The sequence below is a fragment of the Strix aluco genome, chromosome 4 (assembly GCF_031877795.1).
Source record: "Strix aluco isolate bStrAlu1 chromosome 4, bStrAlu1.hap1, whole genome shotgun sequence".
Lineage (NCBI taxonomy): Eukaryota > Metazoa > Chordata > Aves > Strigiformes > Strigidae > Strix > Strix aluco.
Genome location: NC_133934.1, coordinates 32164196 through 32186667, shown reverse-complemented (window position 1 = coordinate 32186667; position 22472 = coordinate 32164196). Strand labels below are relative to the sequence as shown.

General features: G+C 36.5%; 1 protein-coding gene across 4 annotated transcripts in view; it reads left to right on the top strand.

Moving 5' to 3' along the window:
* The window catches only part of DLC1 (DLC1 Rho GTPase activating protein), a 254930-nt gene that overhangs the window by 54660 nt on the left and 177798 nt on the right, over nt 1-22472 (top strand). For 3 of the 4 annotated variants that reach the window (XM_074822635.1, XM_074822634.1, XM_074822637.1), the window contains one exon: nt 22121-22270. The exons of the other annotated variant lie outside the window; for it this stretch is intronic. In XM_074822635.1, the coding sequence (XP_074678736.1) occupies nt 22121-22270 (150 nt within the window). The remainder of the gene's footprint in view (nt 1-22120; nt 22271-22472) is intronic. 4 annotated transcript variants of the gene reach the window in all.

Genomic DNA, 22472 nt, shown 5'->3' with positions numbered 1-22472 from the left:
GAAAAAAATACTGGAGTACACTTAAATGCTCTCAAGCTAGTTATCTCAAGTTCTCTAATAGAAACATTTTGATTGTATGAGGACATAGGCTAATCTGTGCCAGCTGCTCTGTAGTTAACTATTCCAAAAGTCTCTTTCTCCCTTCTCAAGCAATTTTTTTTTTCTCTGCAGACATATTTCATGCAAAAGCTATGCCGACCTTGAAAGATGTTTCACGTTTTTGTCACAAGATGTGGTGACAGTGTTTATTTCTTTTAATATAAGGAAACCCTGCATCTAAAAGTTTTTTTAGAAGTATAGCAAAACATCTTGTTATTTCTATTTTTATGAAGGGTAAATAATCATACAGCTGTATAGTTATGATAGGAATATAGGAAGTTTTAAGACAGTAATGTTACTGTTTCATCATACAGAAGATGAACCATTATTTTTAAAGAAGTTAGTAAATTTCAATCAAGAATGTATCCATTCTTTTAATTCCTCACCGTATTTATTCATTAACTGGAGATGATGGCTATTGTTTACCTTATGGATGAACTTAGAAATAATAGGTATAGAAACAGTGTTGCCCTACTGTTTTATACAACTTTTGAAGATACAACCAATAGACATTCTTCTCCCAAAGATTATATACTCCAAAATGTACAGTGCTGATTTTGTTTCGTGTCTTTACTTAACATGCATTTACAAGGGTAAATAAGCTGGACTTTAGCAATTTTGTACTTGTATTTCCAACTAAAAGGTCATACTGCTCAAACTGTATTTGCATGAAAGCAAGGCAGCACTTTTAAATATGGAGTGTGGGGTTCTACATACATATATGTTTGTAAAAAAGATCTGCTCAAGAAATATCCCATTACAGAAAGTCACTGTGTTGCACTGGGAGAGTCTTCTAAGATTCACATTTCTGAAGTGTGAATCATAGTAAACCCAGACAAATTTTAATCCTGAAAAGCAAAGGATCAAGTCTAAAATGAAGAGTGGCATTTCAGCTTGTTATCAGCAAAACCTTATTTTATGTCACAGGAATACAAGGTAAAAATATATAAGTGCTTCCATTTAGGGCAGATTTTAAAACAAATGTTTCTGCTCCATTCTGTGGTGGTTTTATACTTTTTGCTTGAGGACATGTTATTGTTACTGCATCACGGCTTCATGATTCATTAAACTTCTTTTCTGTATGTGTAAGCAGACACTTCTTAGTGACATACCATAGGCTGTCTATTGCAGAGTTGCAAAGGGGAATGAGTCACTTGGAAAAGAAGCCAGCCCAGCTGAAATAAAGTGTACAAACTTCATTTTTATTTTTCTTTAAACAGAAGTTTAATATTAAAGTGACATGTGCTTATGCATTTTAAGAGGCTGAAAAACTTAGAATGATCAGACATTTCCATACAAATATAAATACAAAAGTTTATCCAGGATTTGAGATTTACGGATTTATAACTTTTGCTTAAAAGATTTAGCATTTAAAGTGTACTGTACTGCAATCCAGCTAAGCTGTAATATGCAGGTATATAGATGGGAAACACTAGTGCATACAGTCTGCTTCTTACCCCATGGTAATTTTTCATTATTCTTTGCTAATTCAGTTTACCAACACTTACTGAATCTTGATATTTTCCCTTATTTTTCAGTTCTACAAATAGTTTTTATATATATCTGATCCGGATACTGTCACCATTGTCAATTCCACCAATCTGAATTTAATTCACTAAATCATATTTGGAGACTACTCTCATTGATTACAGTAACACTAATTGTGAAGAAATGGCAAGCAAATTATTATATTCTGTTAACTTGGGTTGAACTACTGAAAATGCAGTTCAAACAGAAGCTGAGGACTTGTGAAAATCAGGTCAGGTTAATCGCTGGGCTTTCAAATCTAACTTCACAGTTACAGGGAAAAATTGATCATTCTTATGTTCTGCAGTTTCTTACACTTTAGTCTTATAAGGTCAATTAGGGGATCATACTCTTGACTTAAATAATAAAGGGTCCCGGAGGCACAATCCTTAATATTATTGGTAAACCCAAGACATAATAGTTTCACCACTTAGCACCAGTTTCTAAATGCATTGAATTTCTATAGCATCATCATTGTTATTTAATGGTAACACCACATAAGCCCACTAACATGGTCTAACTGATCCAAAAATACAACATTATGACTTCTTGGAGCTTATATTTGGATTTCAAAGGCCTGGCAGGGGCCTTCCCATGATGCTCATTAACAGTGGAGAAAATAGTTTTACATTTTTTGATTGTATCAGTTCTAGCATCTACTATGATCTGTCCCATACTTTTGCAGTTATAATTACAGTATCTTTTGCATTATTTGAAACATAATACTACAGCAGTCTGAGTCTCTCAGTAAATATCCTGGTCACTGGCTTAACTGTACCATACTCCTTCCCACTGCTTTACTCATTGATTTTCCACTCAGTCTTTACTCAGCTGAGGCTTAAATCAGACACTAACTTTCAGACAAGAGCTATGACTCCTTCAGTAAGTCCTCTTGCACAGAGGACCTGGCAAGAATTTTCCTCCTGTGCCCACAGTGCCCACGTTCATACCCCTAAAAAGTCCAGCCGACTCATCTGTGGACAGTGCTGACCAACCTGTCCTGCTCAGTGTCTCCATGTTTCCCTGAGTCCTGCAATTGTCTTCACAGACTGGCAGCTCTTCTCAGAACATCCCAGATGTATTTTTCTCCTTGGATATTGAGACTGCAAGGACACCTTTGATCTTAGGCTCAGTGTTATCAGATGACTGTTGCCGTTGCCTAAATTGTGGTCTGAATGTGACTTATTCATATAATTGTTTTAGTTTGTGTCTATTGTTTTGTTACAACTTCCTTAAACACCCTCTGCATCCTTGGATTAATATGCAATTGAACAGGAAGACACTGTTTATTAGCAAGAGACATTAATCAGATATTTTCTCCAGGCTCTCCTCCTAGCCTTCATCCAGTAGTATTGAGCATGGATTACACATTATGCTACTTACAGAACTTGATAAGCTAGCCTCTGAGGACTGTTCAAGTGCAATTCAAGTGTTTCCTATTATCCAGAGACTAAATTACCCCTTGTCCTCTCTGACCTTGAAATCTTGTGATGTTTTGCGTTATTTTTATTTTCTTTTTCACAGAAATTCTACGTCAAAGTAGGGTGACATCATTGAAAAAGACAGATTTACCTAGTTTAGGCAATCATTTCTGGTTATTTCACAAACTGTTCCATCTACAGCCACAGATGTGTCATAGCAGACATTGACTTAGTTCCTACTGTGGCTTAATGGTTGTAACCAGGTGTTTGATACAATTTTGTTATTGAAGCTTTTGCAGCTTTAATAGTCTTTGTTTCCTTGTGTCCATGTTTATGAACTTTTTTGTATCAAAGATGCAAAGCCAGACTTAACACACCCTGCGGCTGCTCTTCTATTCCCTTGCTTCATCAGTATATGTTCATTGGTCATTGCATCTCTGATTTTGGTACTGACTTTTTTCTCTTAGCTCAACCATTAATAAACCACAAATGTCAGAGAGTCATGTTTTCAATGACACAATACAGACTAACACACCATATAACTCAATGAGTCAGGGAGAAAAAGACAAAAAATGCTTAAAAACACGATTTTCCTCCATCACTCTTGAAAACCATGCTCTGCAGTTTTTGAGAGCTAATGATTTGCTTCATGAGAAATTTTTGAGACTCACTTTTATTATATTTTTATATAATTATTATATTTCAAGCTGAGGAACTGAAAGGAAACTTCATTGTGCAATTCTCAGTCTTTACATGTATGATCTCTTCCTTAAAAAGAACACTGTCATGGAATTCACTTGAGGGTAGGAAGGTTGAATTTAGAAAGCCGTGATTTGTGATCATTGCCTCTTAATCCTAGACCTTCTTGAAATCTATGTTACTCCTAGCCCAACTGGCCCTTCAGCAATATCACATGGATCATTAATGACCCATTTAGTGATCCAAGGACAACAGAATTAATGGAAGTGGTTTATGTCAGGTAGGCCCATTTCAGTAGAGACTGGTTAAGATTTTTTCCACTTGCCTGAAGCAGGATGAGTTAGGCAATGGGCAAGCTAGCATTACTGAAAATGCTTGAATAAATTATGTAATTTCCTTTATTTCTCTCGAACCTGAACTGTTGATATGGCTTTCATGCTGTTAAGAAATGGCAATCACATCATGCTGAGTTTCCCAAAAAGATACAATTGTATCTGGAGGAATAAATTTTCCCTACAACATATCCAAGCTAACAGCCTTATTGAATACCTTCTCAAAATAGTAATGTTCAATATTTTCAAAATATCTCTCACTATTTTCTGTTCGTATCTGAACATTTTTACACTTGATTGATCACATGAAACTTCAGGCTACTTGTGAAGATTAACAGAAAACCCCAAATACTGAATTTCATTTTTTTTTTTTCCTGTCCTAGATGCTACTTTCTCCAAGGCCCTTTATATACCAACTTCTTGCCACGTGTGAGTTTTATTCCATCTGTTTTTTTACAATGCAGCTTGCTCATTGTTAGTAACATCCTGCTTGAGGGTTTATAGTTGCCTGTTTGTCCGGTTAAAATCCACCAGAAGTGCAGTGCCAAGATCATAGCAAGGTGCTGATTGACAATACTGATTTGTTCATGCTGGAGCTACTTAGAGTTTCTTACTCTTTCCTTTCATATCCTTCTCTTTTCTCACTCATAATGAATTTTCTTTTCTTGTGGTTTTTTCAACTCTCATTCTATGGCCAGAGTTTATTTTTACATTTGCATTCCAAATTAGTCTTTTAAAATAAAATCTTATTACAAATCTAGTACATTTCCAAATGTTATATTTATTTTCAATCTTTTTTTGGTATATTCTGAGATTTTGTAATATTTTTAGCCATAATTACTGGAATTGTCTAGTTGCTGAAATCTTGATTTCCAGCAAGAAATAGAGATTCAGGTGAGGGAAAAGATCTGAATATAATTAAAACCATATTACAGTTAAACCATTAAAATATTTTCAAATTGTTTTGTAAGAATGAAATTGTATTCACCCAAATAACTGTTTTGGGAAAAAGTTTGGAATAGAATCCAAGTTTGTTGAACATTAGTTAAAATATCTGATTTAATCCTGAACCTGACATGTTTGTCTTTTTTATTGTATCTCCTCTTTGAGATAACTCTTGAACTCAAACCTCCTATTTGGTAAAACCACACTTGGAAACATCATTAACTTCTGTATCCATTTTCTCCCTTTTTATATATATAACAATTATGTTTATATATATGTGTATCACCTGCATTGCTGTGGTCATATTTGCAATGTAGATATGTTGGGTGTTAGTCAAAACTAGGACTTGTAACCAACCTCACCTCCCATTCAAATTGCCAAGCTCCCAATTGTAGGCTACTGGGTCCTTTGTGGACAGATGCACTGACACAGACTGACCAGCTGAACTCCATTTGATAAGCATGTCCTTTCTGAGAGACTGGCACTTCTCCCCTTCTGTTTCTGGGAGGCAGCAGCTCTGAAGGGAAGCTGTCAGTCATCAGCTCCCCAAAACGGAGGGAAGATGTGCAGGCATGTAGACGAGCTGCAGACTGAGCTGGGAGGCAGGACCTCGCCTCCCAGCTGGCACCAGAGCAGAGCACAAAGCTTTTCCTTCCTTCCAATCCTGACTGTCAGAGCTGAGCACTAATGCCATTACCTGCTGCAGCCTAGCTGAAACTCCCAGAAACAAGAAGGAAAAGGAAAATGCTGTGGCCACAGTCTGGTCTCAGCTGGACTCAAGTCCAGCTAGTGCATTGTTAGCTTCTCCCAGGTGGTAGGAGCTCAGGCTGTCATTTACTGCTTATTTACTCCTTATTACTCTCTTGATTGACAGTGTAGACACAGCCTGTGTTTTTAGATAAATGTGTTAAGAATTCAGGTATGATATGCAATAATCTGTCACATCAGTATTTCTAGTGTGTTTTGTTACCTTTAATATTTTTTCCTCACCTTGGTATATCCATATGAGATGTTTTCAGACTTTATAGTAAGGAAGACTTGGGTTTTTTGAGCAGCTTATTCCTTCAGTGTCTGAGACTTTTACAATTCCTTCACTGCGAAAGAAAATCTGGAGGTAGAAAACTAAGCAGTGAGGAAGAATAAAATCTAAATCTGGTTTTCCATCTAATGCATGTGCATACAATTTGGAATAATATGGTTTTGCTATTGCTGATGGAGGAAGTGAAAATCCCCAGACAGTCCTGGTATAGGTCACACATTACTCATCATGGCTGAGTTGTGAAATTGTGTGAAAGAAAATTAGTGATATCCCCATGGAATGTTATTGGTGCTGAATTTTTGCTTTAGTTGCAATAAATCATGGTTGCTTTTGAAAAGAATATACAATGCTATTCCATTTTGAAACTATTTGTCTTGCTTTCTAAAGAGGATCAGTTATCATATAATGCAGTGTAATTAGTTTGTTGGTGGGCATGGCTCCAGGGTATGACTGGTAAGCATAACCTGTATATGTAATATGCAGCAATACCTCTCTAACAGCGGTACAATACAGTAAAGAGGTAAATCATTGAGCAGAATGCTTAGCTGCATTCAGTGATAGTAACAATACTTTCTACCCAGTCTGACTTTACCAGTAATTTTTGTAGATAATTATTTTCCATCCAGCAATGGAAAAATTTAAGACAGCCTTAGTAATTGGTAGGAAGAGACCTCAGGAGCGCTCTACTGAAGCAGGGCCAGATCTGAGGTGAGACCAGGTTGCTCAGGGCTTTATCCAGTTGGGTCCTGAAAACCTCCAAGGATGGAGCCTGTAGAACTTCTCTGGGTGATCTGCTCCACTGCTGGACTGTCATGCTGGACGAAAATTTCCTGATCCTTTCTTGTTTTAACTGAAGTTATTTGCCTTTTTTTCTTACCCCCCTGCACCTTTGGGAAAGTGCTGGCTCCATCCTCATCGGTTCTGGGTGCTGAGGCCTTGCACCATGAGGCATGGGCTCATGCCAGCCTGTACCCAGTGAGGACAGGGAGCAGAAGTGCAGGAGAGGGCTGTGGCAATGGCTGTGGAGTGATTGCTGCCTGCCAGTCCCACAGCCTGCAAGAAAAGATTGGCTGTACGTGAACTGTTCCTGACAATCGCTCATCTTACCTGCTTGTTGTTACCTGACTGACAGCTGCTTACTGCCTTCAGGTCTCAGTTAGCTGCCAGTGGTTTTCTGCCAGTCAGCTGCCAGTGGTGAAATGCCTTCCAGTTGACATTTATTTGCTGTCACAACACAAAAATGTCCCGAGCATATTGTGCTTTTCCATTCCTAGAGGTGTACTTTTTACATCAGTTTCACCTGTAGTGAAGGCAGAGGATTTCACCAGTTGCTCTTCAGGAGGAGAGTCCAGGAGAAATGGCCAGAGGTGGAAGAAACCAGTCACTACCATTGTAGTGTGGAGGGGAAGGAATGAGCCTGAACAAGAGACTGGGGGCAACAGGACAAGAAAAGTCTGTCATGTGACCAAAAATTGGCAAAAATAAAAATTAATGAGTTCAAGCTAGAGAAGGATTGTGATTCCACATTAGAATTAGGTTTTCAGTGCTAAGGAAGGTAACACTGGAATAAAACTTTGATTGGGGCAGTTTTGGAGGTTTGTAAGAGGAGCTAGAGAAACATCTGTCAAATATGACAGACCTGTCATTGAGAGGGAGACAGATGACATGACACTTCAAGATCTCTTTCAGTTGTATTTTTTAGGATTCTATGACTTTCTATTGTTAAGTCATTAATAGCATATATAAATGTGTAATATTGAATATTGTGTAATATTTATAGCAGTGTTGATTGTTTCAGATTAAAATAGTTACTAGACTTGAGAAGCTGAACTTATTGTTGAAAAAGCAGTGAATGCCTAAAAACAAGTATACAAATTGTATTCTTTTAAATGTTTATGGAAAATTGTTTTAGTAGCAGTTATGTGGTACAACTTTGGGCCTGCTTCTAAGCATTTAAGATAGAAATGCTAAAGGAAAATGAGTATTTAAAGAGAATGACAGAAAAATCTAAGCAGCACATTTTTTTACGGGAGAGTGAATTCAAGGATTCAAAAAGGTAGTTGCAGGATGATGAGGCTTTCAGAGTAACTTTGTCTTGGTTGTGTGTAACATGGGTTATGTCCTTCAATGTGAATAGACAGTGAACCCTAAAGACTAGTTTACAGGCATGGTGTGTGTCTGAGCAAGTCCTCAATGCTGTGCACTGTGCACAGATCAATCCCAAGTAATATTTAATAGCTAGAATAATTCCAGTGCACATAAACATATTTCAAAGGCATACATGAAATAGCTGAATATATTATAAAGAAAAGTAGAATTCCTTGTCTGAACCACAGACTTTTACAAAATTCCAGTCTACCACTTACCAGATGGTCAGACACTTGGCTTTGATGAATTTCAGACAACAATATACAGAAGACAGATGCTATTAAGGGGTGTCTGAGATAAACAAGTTTTTTTGGATAGTTTTTACCCAATTTGGGCTATTATCAGCTCTGCAGAGGCATCTCGTAATTGGTGCAGAATTTCAGAGGAGCTGACATGACTGCAGCATCTTGGCTATATAATCCAGGAAATATCTTAGTTGTAAAATACGGTGTGTGCCATATAAAGAGTGATCCAGCTTCCTTTGATTCTGTAATTTCTCAAAACATCTGACTGCCATTTATTACTACTTGCTAAGAATTCAAAGTGAAAGAGAGAGCGTGCTCTATGAAGACTTTTCAAGCTATCTAGAATCTTTCTTCATGTGGATGAAAAGGAGTAACAGTTCCTTTGATCAACATTTTCACTCCCCACATTTGATCCCAACCCCAGTTTGGGGGTCTTGATTTGCCTGTGACTAGGCTTCCATATAGTTAAGCTAAGAAGTCCGATATGAACATCTAATTTTGTAACCCTTTTGTTGAAACACTTTTGCTGAGACAGGTTTTGAAAATTCAAGGGTGTTTGGTCTTAACTCAAACCTGAACTCTAACTTTGGTTTGGTCTTATTCACAAATACAAATTTTATCCTCATTCAAGATCAAGATTTTTACCACCGCCTCCTCAGTCACCAATAACAGTTCTCATAAATATCAATGTGCTGTGGATCGTGATACAAAACTACCCTTAGTTTAAATCTTACTGTGCAGAAGTAATGTAATAAGAAAGTAATTGTCACCGGCACAATCCAATTTTCACATGGGAAAGCATGAGCTCTTTTCCAAGAAAACAAGGCACTTAAACTCCTTTCACTGGATATAAAAAATTAGCAATGGATTTTCTCATGCTATCATGTTCTCCTACGAACTTATGACAAAAAAAATCTCTGGCATTTCATCAGTTTCATAGATTGGCAAAGCTAAAGAAGGATACATGGGTGAATTGAGAGACAGAGAACAGCGGTTGACTGCTCTTTTTTGACAGTACACCTCTCTTTCAGACACTTACCAACTAAGATACAAATGTGCATACTCTCTTAAGTTCTTTGTAGTGGTGTCCTGAAGAAAAAACATTTGATAAATCCCCAGACCCCACAATGTCTGTAAAATCAGCATACCTTCACCTGTGAAAACAAGGTTACAGTTATGTGGTCACTTTGCACAAACATAAACCCAGGCTCTTGCAAAACAAACCAAAAAAATCAGTACAGCTTTTTGTCCTGCCTTTGTTTAGCCTTCCTTGGCCGGCACTGGCATTTGCATTGCAGCACAGAGAACCAGACTAGGGAACTGCTCAGCACTATCCCCTTCCCAGGGACCGTGTTCAGCTGGATCCCCACTGGCTTGCTACTGGAAACTAGCGCTGGCACAAGGGGAGGTGAGGGGTGGCCTGTAAGAGTAGATGAGGGAACAGCAACTTGTAGTAGAACTGTGAATTTTGCAAAAATAAAAGTAAACATGAAAGCATGACTTATATCATGGTTTAGATTTCTGTTTTTAAAACTAAGCTTGAAGTACAACTATAAACAGAACAAAGTACAAAGTTACTAAACAATTGAGGATTGATCACAATTGAATCTCGAAATACTAAACAGTTATTAATATCATGTAAGGTGAAGTATATTTTAAATCATTGACTACTGTAAGGTTTAGTAGTGGATTTACCATAGAATAGTGAACATCCATTAGAGTTTGTCTTGATATTGAAAGGAATCTTTGCAAAAAAGAAATGAGCAGTCTACACAGTCCATGTAGAGGTGTAGCCAAAAGGCTCAGCTCATTGCTAGAGGCAAAATCAAGGGCACTTATATAGCTAATGATTGGTAAATACAGAGGAGCTATGCAGAATACTTGGACTTACAGCAAAGCACCAGTCTTGCAGAAGTGCAGTAGGCATAACTGGGAGGCAAGAAAGTAGATCTTTGAACTTTGGGCCTTTCAAATGATGTTTGACCACAACTTTTTCTGAACATTGTCCTTAATTGTAGGAAGAGACACTGGTCTCCTTATTCAAGATCTTGTTCTTGAAGATGTATGTGCTATAAATACCACCAGTGCTATAATGATTTTGGGGGGGGTTATGTTAGTTAAGCCCTGTAGTAAAAAGGTCATTCAGTTTTACAAACGTTTTTCTCTATATACTGACAACTAAATCAATTGTGTAGTGCAAGTCACGTGCAAACATAAGTACCGTTCTGAGAATCTGTTCCAGTGTTTTGTTGCAGAGAATATTCTGCCTCTAAAGAAACAGTGCTGTTTTGAAGTTCACTGTTTCTAAACAAATTCAGTCTTATTAGAGAAGAGTTTAAATTCTCAGCTTCCCTCCTCTATTTGTCACGAAATGTCTGCACAAGAAAAACACAACTCTGCTATAACTTCTGGAAGTTTGCAACAGCCCTCATCATCCATTGCTACATCTGCCACAGCAGTAAGCCTGAAAAAAACCTTTAAACAATACTCTCAGGTCACTTGCATGACTTAAAAATCTTCAGTCAGTGCATTTTTTTCTGATGAAATGAACCAGAAATAACACCAAGATATTTAAAAGAGATTTCCAAATAGCTTTGCATGGAACGGTGGTCCATGCAGGGACAGAATATTAACTGTGCAAGAAAGTTTTGTATATTGCCAAACTTTTGTGAGGTTTGCTCGTCTACTTTGCAGAAAATAATTGCACTTTCGCATTTTTATTGTTTTCTGTACCACAAAAGTGTCCTGTTTGGATTAGCATTAGTATTTCCCACTCTGCTAGCCATTTTTTTTATACCATTTTCGTCCTTATTTGTTCCTTCATTTTTCTACAAACCTTATTATCTGATCCGCAGTGCTGCACTTCAGTACTGCTGAATAGCACAACAAAGGAAAAAAAAAAAAAACACACCCCAAAGTATGTCTTCCACTTTGCCCATCTTGACAATAGGACTGTAACTGGGTCTTGTGATATCACACGTAGAGCGCTCCTCATCACATCACATCAGCTCGCCTCTTTCAACCTGCATTCTTAATTTAACTCTGAATTTAATAGGTTAGCATTTTAACCATCTAACACAGTAATTTCTATTTCTCACCTGGAAGAGGTTGGAGAGTGGGGTTTGAGTCTCATGTGTTGCTGTGATACTTTCCTCACTGTACATATGAAGTAGGTCCATTCTGCAGTAGAGCAGATTAACTGGTGACTCATTTGAAGTAGATCTTATGCATCTGGTTTCACACTTTTTGTGCCTTGATCCTGAGTGTTCTTTGAGACACGACATTGCTTGGACTCCCTGGCATTCAATATGGTTGTTATATACCTGTCTGTATCATACAGCTTTCTGTACATGAACTTGAGCTCTCCTCTCCACAGTGAATCCCCCACCTCATTCTTTCCACCATCAACTCTGTAGTTCCATGCTTTCTTTGTTGCCTCTTTACAGAGGTGTCCGTAATCTTGGTCAGACTTCAGGGTACAGGGGAAGAAAATACTCTACTGAATGCACCCTACCTCAGCTTTCCTCGCTTCCCTTTCTCTTCTAACAGCTACCTCCAGACATGAGAGGGTTTGGAAATTGTTTGTGTTTGGCAGACAAGCCTAGTGAATCTCTCATGTAAACTGCTAACTTGAGCAAGATTACCAAAACCAGAATGGATAAATGCAGATTCTTCTCTCTAGCTAGATATCTAAATAAATGACCAGTTTCTCAGAAGCTGTAAGCACTAGACTGATTTCAGTGAGTTGCAGGCTATTACATAATGTTCCTACATTTTGTCACTCAATACATAAAAATTATCAGGCAAGTCTTGGTAATCAGCCAACCTTATCTATTTTTTTAATTAGTCTCTCCAGGTAAACCGGTAATTTTTACTTCTGCATTTAGAAAATGCAAAATTTAAACCTATCATCAATGTACAAAGTCTTTGCTGCACAAATCAGAGTACATGCATGCATGTGTGTGTGTTTATGTGACTTGTAAATACATAGAAATATAAATAAACCCACAAGACTCAGAAGAGTAATATAAAACTAAAGTAAAAGGCAGAAGCAGTTAAATATTTATACTTTTACCACAAAAAAACACAGATGAATAATAACTTGGATGTCTTCAAGCTAAGTCCTCATGGCAAGATTTACAAGGTTAAGTAACCAGCTAAACCTGCTCCCCTCATATGAGGATTTGTTATAATTTTTTTTATAACAGCATATTTCTTTCATAATGCCTCCTAGCTTTGCACAAACATTTCTCTTGCAAGGAAAAGGAACTATAGAATATTTTTTGCAACCTGTTAACTGGACTGGAAACATTAAGTGGAGACTCTCCCCCTCTTCACACACAAATAGCAGGCAAATTGATTAAGGTATTATTAGCTAGGGGATTGTGTTCTATTTTTTTTTAGTAGGATGTTTTTTAATTTATTGACATTGCAATCATATTAATGAACAGATATCTTATCTAAAAAGATTGAGTAGCCAATGCAACCTGTATTCTTGAAACTCTTCATTTACTAGGGTAACATGATAACCATTTAAGACAAGCACATCTATTTCTCACCTGGGAGAAGTTAGAGTGTACAGTGGTTTGTGGGTTTTAACTTTCATGTCTGTCTTAGACCTCATTCAAAGCCCACAGCAATCATGGAAATCACTGATTTCAGGAAGCTGCTCAGTACTCCTATTGCAATATCTTCGGGTATTTTGGGGTAGAGTGTCACTAATAGACTTCGTATAGATAGTAGCCAGTACCTAGATTCTGTGTTTTCGTTGGTAAACTGGAGGACAAACTAGGTTTTATATTCATGCCTCTTCCCCCATCCTCTTTGCACTGTCTTTAAGTGCCATGTAAAATGGAAAGTATTGAGTTTGCTTTCCGTTTGTAAACAATTCCTTACTTCCAGGCTTAAAATGCATTAGATGATCTCTTCAGAGAATAGCTTTTTTCCCCATGAGGACAGTCAAGAGTGAGAGCAGGTTGCCCAGAGAGGCTGTGCATTCTCTATCCTTGGGGATTTCCATAACTTGACTGAATCAAGCCCTGAACAGATCTCACATCTGGCCCTACTTGAGCAGAAGATTGCTCTAGAGACCTCCGAAGTCCTGTCCAACTAATTAACCTATGATAAGCCTTATTTTGTTCTGTCTGTGTACCTGTTCTGTGTCTCTTTCAAATCTTAAGACCTGACACAGGGTGAAGAAATTGAGGCGAGGGGATCACAGGTGGAGAGAATGGTTTAAGCAAAGTGTGCTAAATGCCACACTGGTTCTTGCTATAATACCGTTTGTGTCCTCTTTAAAAAGCATATTGCAAGAAGTGTTAAAAGCTATCACAGAATCACGGAATGGTTGAGGTTAGAAGACACCTCTTGAGATTGTCTAGTCCAAGCAGAGTCAGAACAGGTTGTCTAGGACCATATCCAGTCAGATTTTTAATGTGTCCATGATGGAGACTCCATAACCTCTCTGGGCAACCTATTCCACTGCTCAGTCACCCTCACAGTAGGTTTTTTTTGCTTAGGTCTAAATGGAATTTCATGTATCTTAGTTTGTTCCCTTTGCCTCTTGTCCTGTCTCTGGGTACCACTAAGAAGTGCCTGGCTCTATCTTCTTACTGACTCATCAGATAGATCCCTCCTGAGCCTTCTCTTCTCCAAGCTAAACAGTTCCAGCTTTCTCAGCCTCTCCTTATATGAAAGATGCTCCAAATGCTTAATCATCTTCACTGGACTTGCTCCAGTATGTCCATGTCTCTATTGTACTGGGGAGCCAGCACTGAACCCAGATGTGTCTCATCAGGGTTGAAAAGAGGGGAAGGATCCTCACCTTGTCTTGCTGGCAACATTCTCCCTAGTGCAGACCAGATAATGTCGGTCTGTTTTAGCCATGAATTTGCATTGCTGGCTCATAATTATCCTCACCTTTGTGTTTCCAGGAGTGGCTCATGTCTTAAAGAGGAACAAATCACAAGTAATTTATGAAGTATACTAATGGGCCAAATATATTAAATCTTTTGTGTCTGTCTCATATTCAGTTATATTTCCCTAAGTCCAAACTTTCTTTTAAGAATGAAGTGTCCTAAGTGTTTGTGCCCCATCAAGGCATCCACAGGCACAGACACCTGTAACTCTCATTCTCAAGCACTTCCAAATTGGATGAATGTAAACAGTTAGAGTCCAAAAAACTTGTCACAGTTCAAATATTGATTTCCAAATGATCAGTTTTATTGCCCAGAGAAATTAATTTCTAATATTATGGAAAGTGAAGTCCCGGAAAGTCTTTGCATTTTTAACTATGTTATACAGATAATAAAATTGTGATATAACATTTTAAAATATTATAAAATACAGAGGTTAATAATAGATAAATTCAAAGAGACTCAATTATTTGTTATCAATTTACTTACATTTTCTCACATGCTGTACATTTCAGATGATACAATTTGGAGTTTGGACTTTACAGTCTCACAGAAATTATTCTTAATTCATTTGATTTCAGTAGATATGAGGACCCCTGTGATTGATCATTGGCATCAATTATTCTCCCTTGATTTACTTTGAATATTTAGTTTGATAAATCAAATAGCCTGAAAATTAACCTTAAACAAAATCCCAAAGACCAGAACAGATCTCCTGAAGGACAAACCCTCCCTCTCATTTAACTGCAAAGCTAAAACAAAAAAAACCAAAACAGCTCCCTTCCCACTAATCTATAAAGTAGGCATATAAAATATAAGTACACAAATAGATTTACTTATTTGTGTATTTGTAAAACACATGCCAACAGAAGTGTATCCAGGCTAAATTTCATAATGTCACTGATGCTGATTTTATTTCTGATTATTAAAATAGAGTCACTATTTTGCCTTGTTTGACTCTTTAATTTATAGCATAATAGGAAAACAACAAGAAGTTCACTGAAGTATTTTCTTGTTGATTTTGCAGAAAAGTACTGTAGATAATTTTACAATAGTATAAAAAGGTAGTTTTGCAATAATATAAAAAAATGCAGCATCAGTCATCTATCACTCATATTCTACTTAATCACAGTTCTATTTAGTCACAGTATTTTTCCAGTCTGATAATTAGTGCTCAAATTACTGTCATAATATTCTCCACAAAGCAGCAGTCTTTCTCCTCATAACAAATAGAAATTGGGTGCAGTAAAGGTAATAACATGCTTTTTGCTTACTTTGTAAGTAAGAGCCATAAAAGCATAGTCATAAAAGTTGACTTTTAGAATAAGTGTAATGCTAATTTACAAAATATGAAGAAGGGGGAAATTGGAAAGTAATTGAATAGTAATTGAATATTGTTTATGTTGGAAAACACATGATTAATGATTTTATGTTTAGCTATAATTTTTCCACCTAATGAAGACAGATTATGTTCATGTTGTGCTCTGTGCCTCTATGGGATTTATTTTGGCAAATTTTCATAGTCGTAAACATGACATGATCCTAAGTCAGGAATGATTACTGGGAGTTGGGTGTCATCAGACCAGCTACTGTAAGCAAGTGTAACTCCAAAGACAGAGGGCTGGATTTCACCCATCATCTGTAGTTTATGAAATTGTATTGTAAGTATAATTATCTTCTACATTGGACAAGATATACCATTTAGAGTTGTTCATTTTACATTTGGTTTTGTTTCTGTTGGTTACCTGAATTGATGCCACCAATATTATTTGCATTAATATTGCAGGAGAATTGATAGAATGTTAACACAGTAAGGACAGTCTGAGAAATCTATGTTTTCCATTAATATCTACCCATGGTAATAGGACATTAGCTAGAAAGCGACCATGATTGACTTAGTTTCTTACTGCAGAGCTGTTGTGTTTCAAGAGCAACCCCTTCATGAGTAGCTACTGCCTGCTGTTTCTGCTGTTTCTGCTGAGTCAACACAGCCATGTAATAATAATTCCTCAGATTGTTTTCCTCCAAGGTTTTTGAGTGATTTTCCATTTCATCAATAGTGAAATGCTAAATTTCATTATTAAAATAACATCTCTGTTAGATAGTTTACTTGGCTGACATGAAACATGGAAAACTACAATCAAAACTGCCTGAACTAAAATAGAGTACAGCCTACAGGTTGAGTACGTGTTTAGGCAAAAACAGCTTGTCTTGGAAGGAAGTTACTAAAGAGGAATGTTTCTGTTTAGATTAAATTAGCTTTGAACGTGAAAGATGGCAAGTGTCTGCAGTGGAAATAAGGTTAAATTCAGGAGACTGTATCTGTGAATAGCACATGAGTTTAAAAGATCTTGTAAAAAGTTAGGGAAATGGAGAAACCACCTCACTTCTATTCCTGAAATCTTCCAGTTCCTGGAATTTACCGGCTTGGGTAGATTTGGATTTTGTTCCCTCTGTCATTTCCCAACACATTTTCCTCTTTTCTCCAGAGAGTGCAGCACTATCCCTGCAAGCACTGTGCTCCACAGAAGGAGCCATATTTTCTGTCTGGAAGTGTAAAAATCATGTGTTTTGTTAAGGGAATATGTTATTCAGAGGTTGACTTCCTGGTGTAATTGTATTTATTACATTTCTTTTAAGAATAGCAGTGAAAATCACGATTACTACATTATATAGCAATCAAGTGCCTCTGAAGACGTCATTTTTGCAAACATAACTTATTCGTGGGTTTAACAGAAATTAAAAAGTGCACATAAACCAGTGCCATTGAATACTTTATATTTGGAAAAACTGAGTCAGCTATCTAAAGTTCTTGAAAGAATTAGAAGAAAAACTACTCTCCCAAAAAGTTTTGTGAATGTGTAGGGATAGCTGCATGCATGAGCATGTGTCCTCATCTGTGCATGTGTACACCAGTGTATGCTTATGTTATTTGTTCTGTTTTCAGTATATTCTAAATATTAATTCAAAATATGATTTATAATAATAATCTTGCTGTGATTTTTTGCTGGTGTCTGGTCCTTGTGTTTTATGCCAAAAAGAAATAGAGTGCTTTAGCTTTTTCATTGTGTTTCAATGTTCTCCGCCTGCAATCCCTCCAACATATTGAGTAGGACTCTTAACATGGTACTGTAGAATGTAAAATCTAGAGAAATATAAAATTCTTAGGTGTTTTTCAAAGTTTATGAACTGTACACTGCAATGTAGAAGGATGAAAATTACACATCTGATTTATACAACTGCTAGTAAAAATCAACAGATTAATTCCAACATAGCATATTTTGCAATATTATTTCTTTGTTTTCAGTTCAGATTAAAAACTTCACAGTATAAAATCAGTGCTTTGATAACTTTCTATTTTTCAGAAAGGGTATTTTTTGTCAAGGAAAGACAAGAATGAGTAATTTAATGCCATCTGAAATACATAGCATCAATACAAGATTTTAAGTCCGTCCAGCTAGCTGCAGATCAAGAATACCAGATAAAATTCAGCCAACTCTTTCCATAAAAGATGCCTTTCTTTTGTGGGTAATCAAGCTTGCCTTGTCAGTTGTGCAATAGGCTTGTCTCTAAAAACCAAGGTCTCCTTTTCAGAGAAATTACGAGCATCTTGACACAAGAGTGTCAGGGAGGAGCAAGGTTGGTAGTGCCCTGATGGCCCTAATGAGGGCTGCTTGGAGTGGGATGTCCTCTCCCTTCCTTCACCACAGGAGACCCCACTGGCACTAACGGGGGTCAGCTCTGCTCTGGAAACCAGCAGATGCTTTGAAAGGGAGCTCTTACAGGGAAGGTGGGAGTGATTCAATCCTGCTATTAAGAGAGAGCACAAAGTTAGTTTTGTGTACTAACTACTTCTGTGCAAAATTTTTGCTGTGAAGATTAAAATAGGTTTTATTCTTAACAGAACATACTTCTTTTCAAAAGGTACCTTTTGTTTCAGCTCTACTCAGCTAGAATAAGTATGTGGGAAAAGGGGCTACAGTAGGAAGAAAAGTGTGTGTATGTGGTATAAAACAGTGGCTGCAGGAGAAGGGGGAAAACAGAGACATACAGGATTTAAGAGAGCAAGGAAGTGAAGGGTATCTGCTTCAATTGTATTGCCATGCCCTGATAAGGAAAAATGGATGTATTAAATCTAAACTTTAAAAAAAGGAGGGGGAGGTACTTTTTTTAAATTCTGATTAATGCTGTCTTTGTACAGTGTTTGTTGTTTATCCATGAAGCATTCAAAATAAAAAATATAACATTATGCACAAAAACCATAAATTGCCAGGTGTTTTCCATGCAGAGTGCTATAGAGACATCATGTTAATAAACAACCTCAGTTTGTAAATGCAAGCACAAAGGAGCTTGGTAGTAACAAGACGAACAAGCACTTGAAGACATAGGAATACATAGGGGGAAAAAAAAATAGTGTTATTCTTTTCAATAACAATATAAGCTCCAAAATGACAAAAGTGTCTAAAAAAGTGACTGAATCTCATTTGCAACCATGTTCTCAAAAACGTCTTAATTTTATTAACATTGTTTGCTGACAATAGCAACAGGACTGGTGAACTGTTTTCATTGTAAAAACGTTTGGATTTCTTTTAATATGACCTTAACTTTGGGGGTTTAATACTTAATTTATGAGTAACTCAAGCATCCTTCATCCTGGGAACAGTCACAATGCTTTCTGTTCTAAACATATGAATATATTCAAATTTAACTAGCTCCTTTATCACACCAGTGAGGATACAAATTAAAAGAAATATTGTTTTTCCCAGTTCATGACCTAAAGTATTTCCTCTTTGTGTGGAGACATGTTAAAAATAAAATCTCCAGACGAATAACATCTCAAGTTTGACCTACTGTATATGTTTGTGATACATTCCTGAATTGCCCAATGCAAATGCCTAAAGGCAGAAATCAAGGTTGTAAGGGCACTTTTTGACCGGGGACCTTCTATTGACTGAGTTTTGACTTCATAGTGGTAAAGGTAGGTTTTCTGTATATTTTTATAAATGTAATTTGTATTTTTGTATTCTAATTTGGAAGGTAACTAGCTATCGGTAAGGGAAAATGTGAAAGACTGGATGCAAAGAAATACTGTGTTTTCAAAAGAAAACAAATTAATTGCTAATATCTTGCTGGCTTTAGATCATATCACACTACAATAATAAAAACTCAAAACACACTCACAAGGGAGATACAAAAAAGACAAAGAGACTATAAAGCTCTTGGAAATTTATTAGATAATATCAAGGGTAAAACTGTCTAAACATAAATTGATCTTATAATAATATTTATTTAGTGTGTTGTATTGAATTTCCAACTCAAGGTTAGCCTTTTTTATTTGTATGTGTAAAATTTTTGGTATAATGCTTAGACTTTCATGTATACAATTTAATAGTGCCCCAACCAAACAGAAGTTGATTATTATTTTATTCAGTAACTTCCAGAATAGAAACTATACTTAAAATGTTAAAACTTCTCATGACAAGGTTGATGTCAACAGCAGTCAGAACCATAAACCATTTCTGGGACTTCTGAACAGAATAGCTAAATTCCATACTGATAATATTATTGTTTTCTGAAAGTGGTGGTTGCCTGCAAAGCTAGCCCATTGTGTCAAGCCTGAATATCACTTTGAGCAATATTTTGCCACCTCTTCATTTCAGCAGATTTTTCTCCAGCATTCTCAATCTGCTACATGCAGAGTTTATACATGCAAGTTTATACTTTTTTGACAGGATAAGTCAAACAATTTGCTTGGGGAAAATTCCAGATTTTTTTTTGTCTTCACGTAAAATGCCTGTTACCTCTCTAGTCTGAAAAAAAAAAAAAAAGGCAAAACAAACAAACAAAAAACCCCACCCAGTCACCACCACTCATTTTGTTGTGGTGTGGCAATTAACTTTTGTGTTTTAAGTCAAGAGTAAATTTTAGGTTGATTAGCCTGTCCAGTGGTATATTTCCAACCAAAACTAATAGAAGTAACTACTCAGCTAGGGGACTGTGTAGGAGGCTTGTTTTGGTAGCAGCACTGGCACTCTCTGAATGGGTAAACTGGTTACAATCACCCACCATGGCAAAAGTAGCCCCATGCCACAAAGGAGATCATGTCTCTTTTGTTGGCAGACTCTTATTTGCTCCACTGGGCCTTCTGTACCTATGCAAATTAGATGAAATAACTGTTCTGACATTTGCTAACTTCAGACATCAATTTAACATCAGTTAAAATGAAGATGCACAGTTTCAATGAAACATTTAGGACATTGTGTTTTCAATTTGAAAGTGAAACTTAACCCATTTCACTGATCACTATGTTTTGAGGGTAATATTCTCTCAGAGTCATTCTAAACTCAGTTCAGGTACATCAGGAGGTCCTGCAAATTTATCAGGTTTTTCAGCAAGGCAACCCAAAATATCATGTTTTAATAAAAAAATGAAATAGAGTTCTCCTGAATTTGGCCTTTGCTATGAACGTTGTTCATAACTCTGTTATGTACTGATGGATTTGTGTTTCTGCTTTTCTAAGATTTAGTTAACTAAACTTCGTCACCTCTGTCTTCACATAAAGACCATGTAGACCATGTTTTATATGACTATTTTATTGATACAGTTTCTTTAGTTCTAGTAGGAATAATTTGATTCATGTTTTGCAATGTCTTTGAAGAAAAAACCTGCTAATATATACCTAACAAACTGTAGAAGTCCCTGTGTAGCCTGAAAAACAGTTTGATGACTATCAAAAAAGACTGATTTGGGCATTTATATTACCTACTTCTTGGACACAATGAAGTAATTATAAGATACTTTTTTCCATTTCTTGAGAAGGATTTATAAAAATATTATTTTAAGTGAGTTAACAGAACTTCCTATTTTCTAACTTCCTATTATGAAAATCCATACATGAACCAGTGGGGGTTTTCATATTCCTGAATTTTGAGGCAGGCTAGTTGGCTAACTTTTGTGTCTACTCTCTATATAAAGGGGAAAGACAGGGAGGAACTCCTTGAGAGCATCATTTAGTCCATCTAACAAGATTTTGCTTTGAGTTGCTCTTTTGAGGATCTTCTCTGTCTCCATTTGCTACAAATGGAGTATAGGGTAATAAGCTGCATAAACTAGGTGTTTAAGGCTGTGATGTGAATAACCCGCATCCTTCCCTCTTTCCAGTCAGAGGATCTACAATGTTGTGTTTACTATAATGTTAACATATCTCATGTATATCAAAAATTTCCAACCAAGACAGAAATCTCTGCCAAGAATTGACAAAACACAGTTACACTGATGAGTTCTGCAAGGAAAAGTAGCTGTGGTTATTTTCAGCTTGAAAATGGCTTCTCTGAACTCCCTTCTTTCCCATTTTGACCTTACACTAACCTTCAGCATTTGTATTTGTTCAGTCAAATTAATTAACTTGGGGTGAATATTTGGAGGAGTGTTTAGAATCAGTAGATCTTTAAAAAAAATATGTGTATCAAGGAAATGGTAATGATGCATTTTCACAAAACAATTGTGCTTTTTATAAAATTTAATTTCTATAATGGATGTATATTAAATATTAATATAAAATGTTTTCCCAGCAGTAAGTCAATGCTCAGCGAACTGATTACACAAAACAGTATTTTTCTCAAAGAGATTTTTCTGCTTATTATTCAATGTACTTTCATGACAAATTAAGAAACAGGACTTTTTTAATTTAAGCTTATTCTTACCAAGTAATGCCATTTCAGATTTAGCAACTGCATGTTCTGTTCCTTAGGAAATAACAGAAGATCGCGATCGATCACGACTGGATTCAATGGTGCTGTTAATTATGAAACTGGACCAGCTTGACCAGGATATTGAGAATGCTCTCAGTGCAGGCTCTTCCCCATCCAGTACCCCGACATACAAACGGAGGCATATACCTGTAAGATAGTTTGCTTCATCTTTCTTATTCTTAGTAGAATCTGGTTTTACTTCACCTTCCTTTTTTTTTTTTTTTTTTAATTTCAGCCCTCACATTTATCAGCTCCTTGGTTTCAGAACTAAACCTCTTTTTGTAAAGAATTTGTCTTGTATTTTTGTTTCCATATATATATGTTTTGAAATATTTGCATCCATTATTTCCT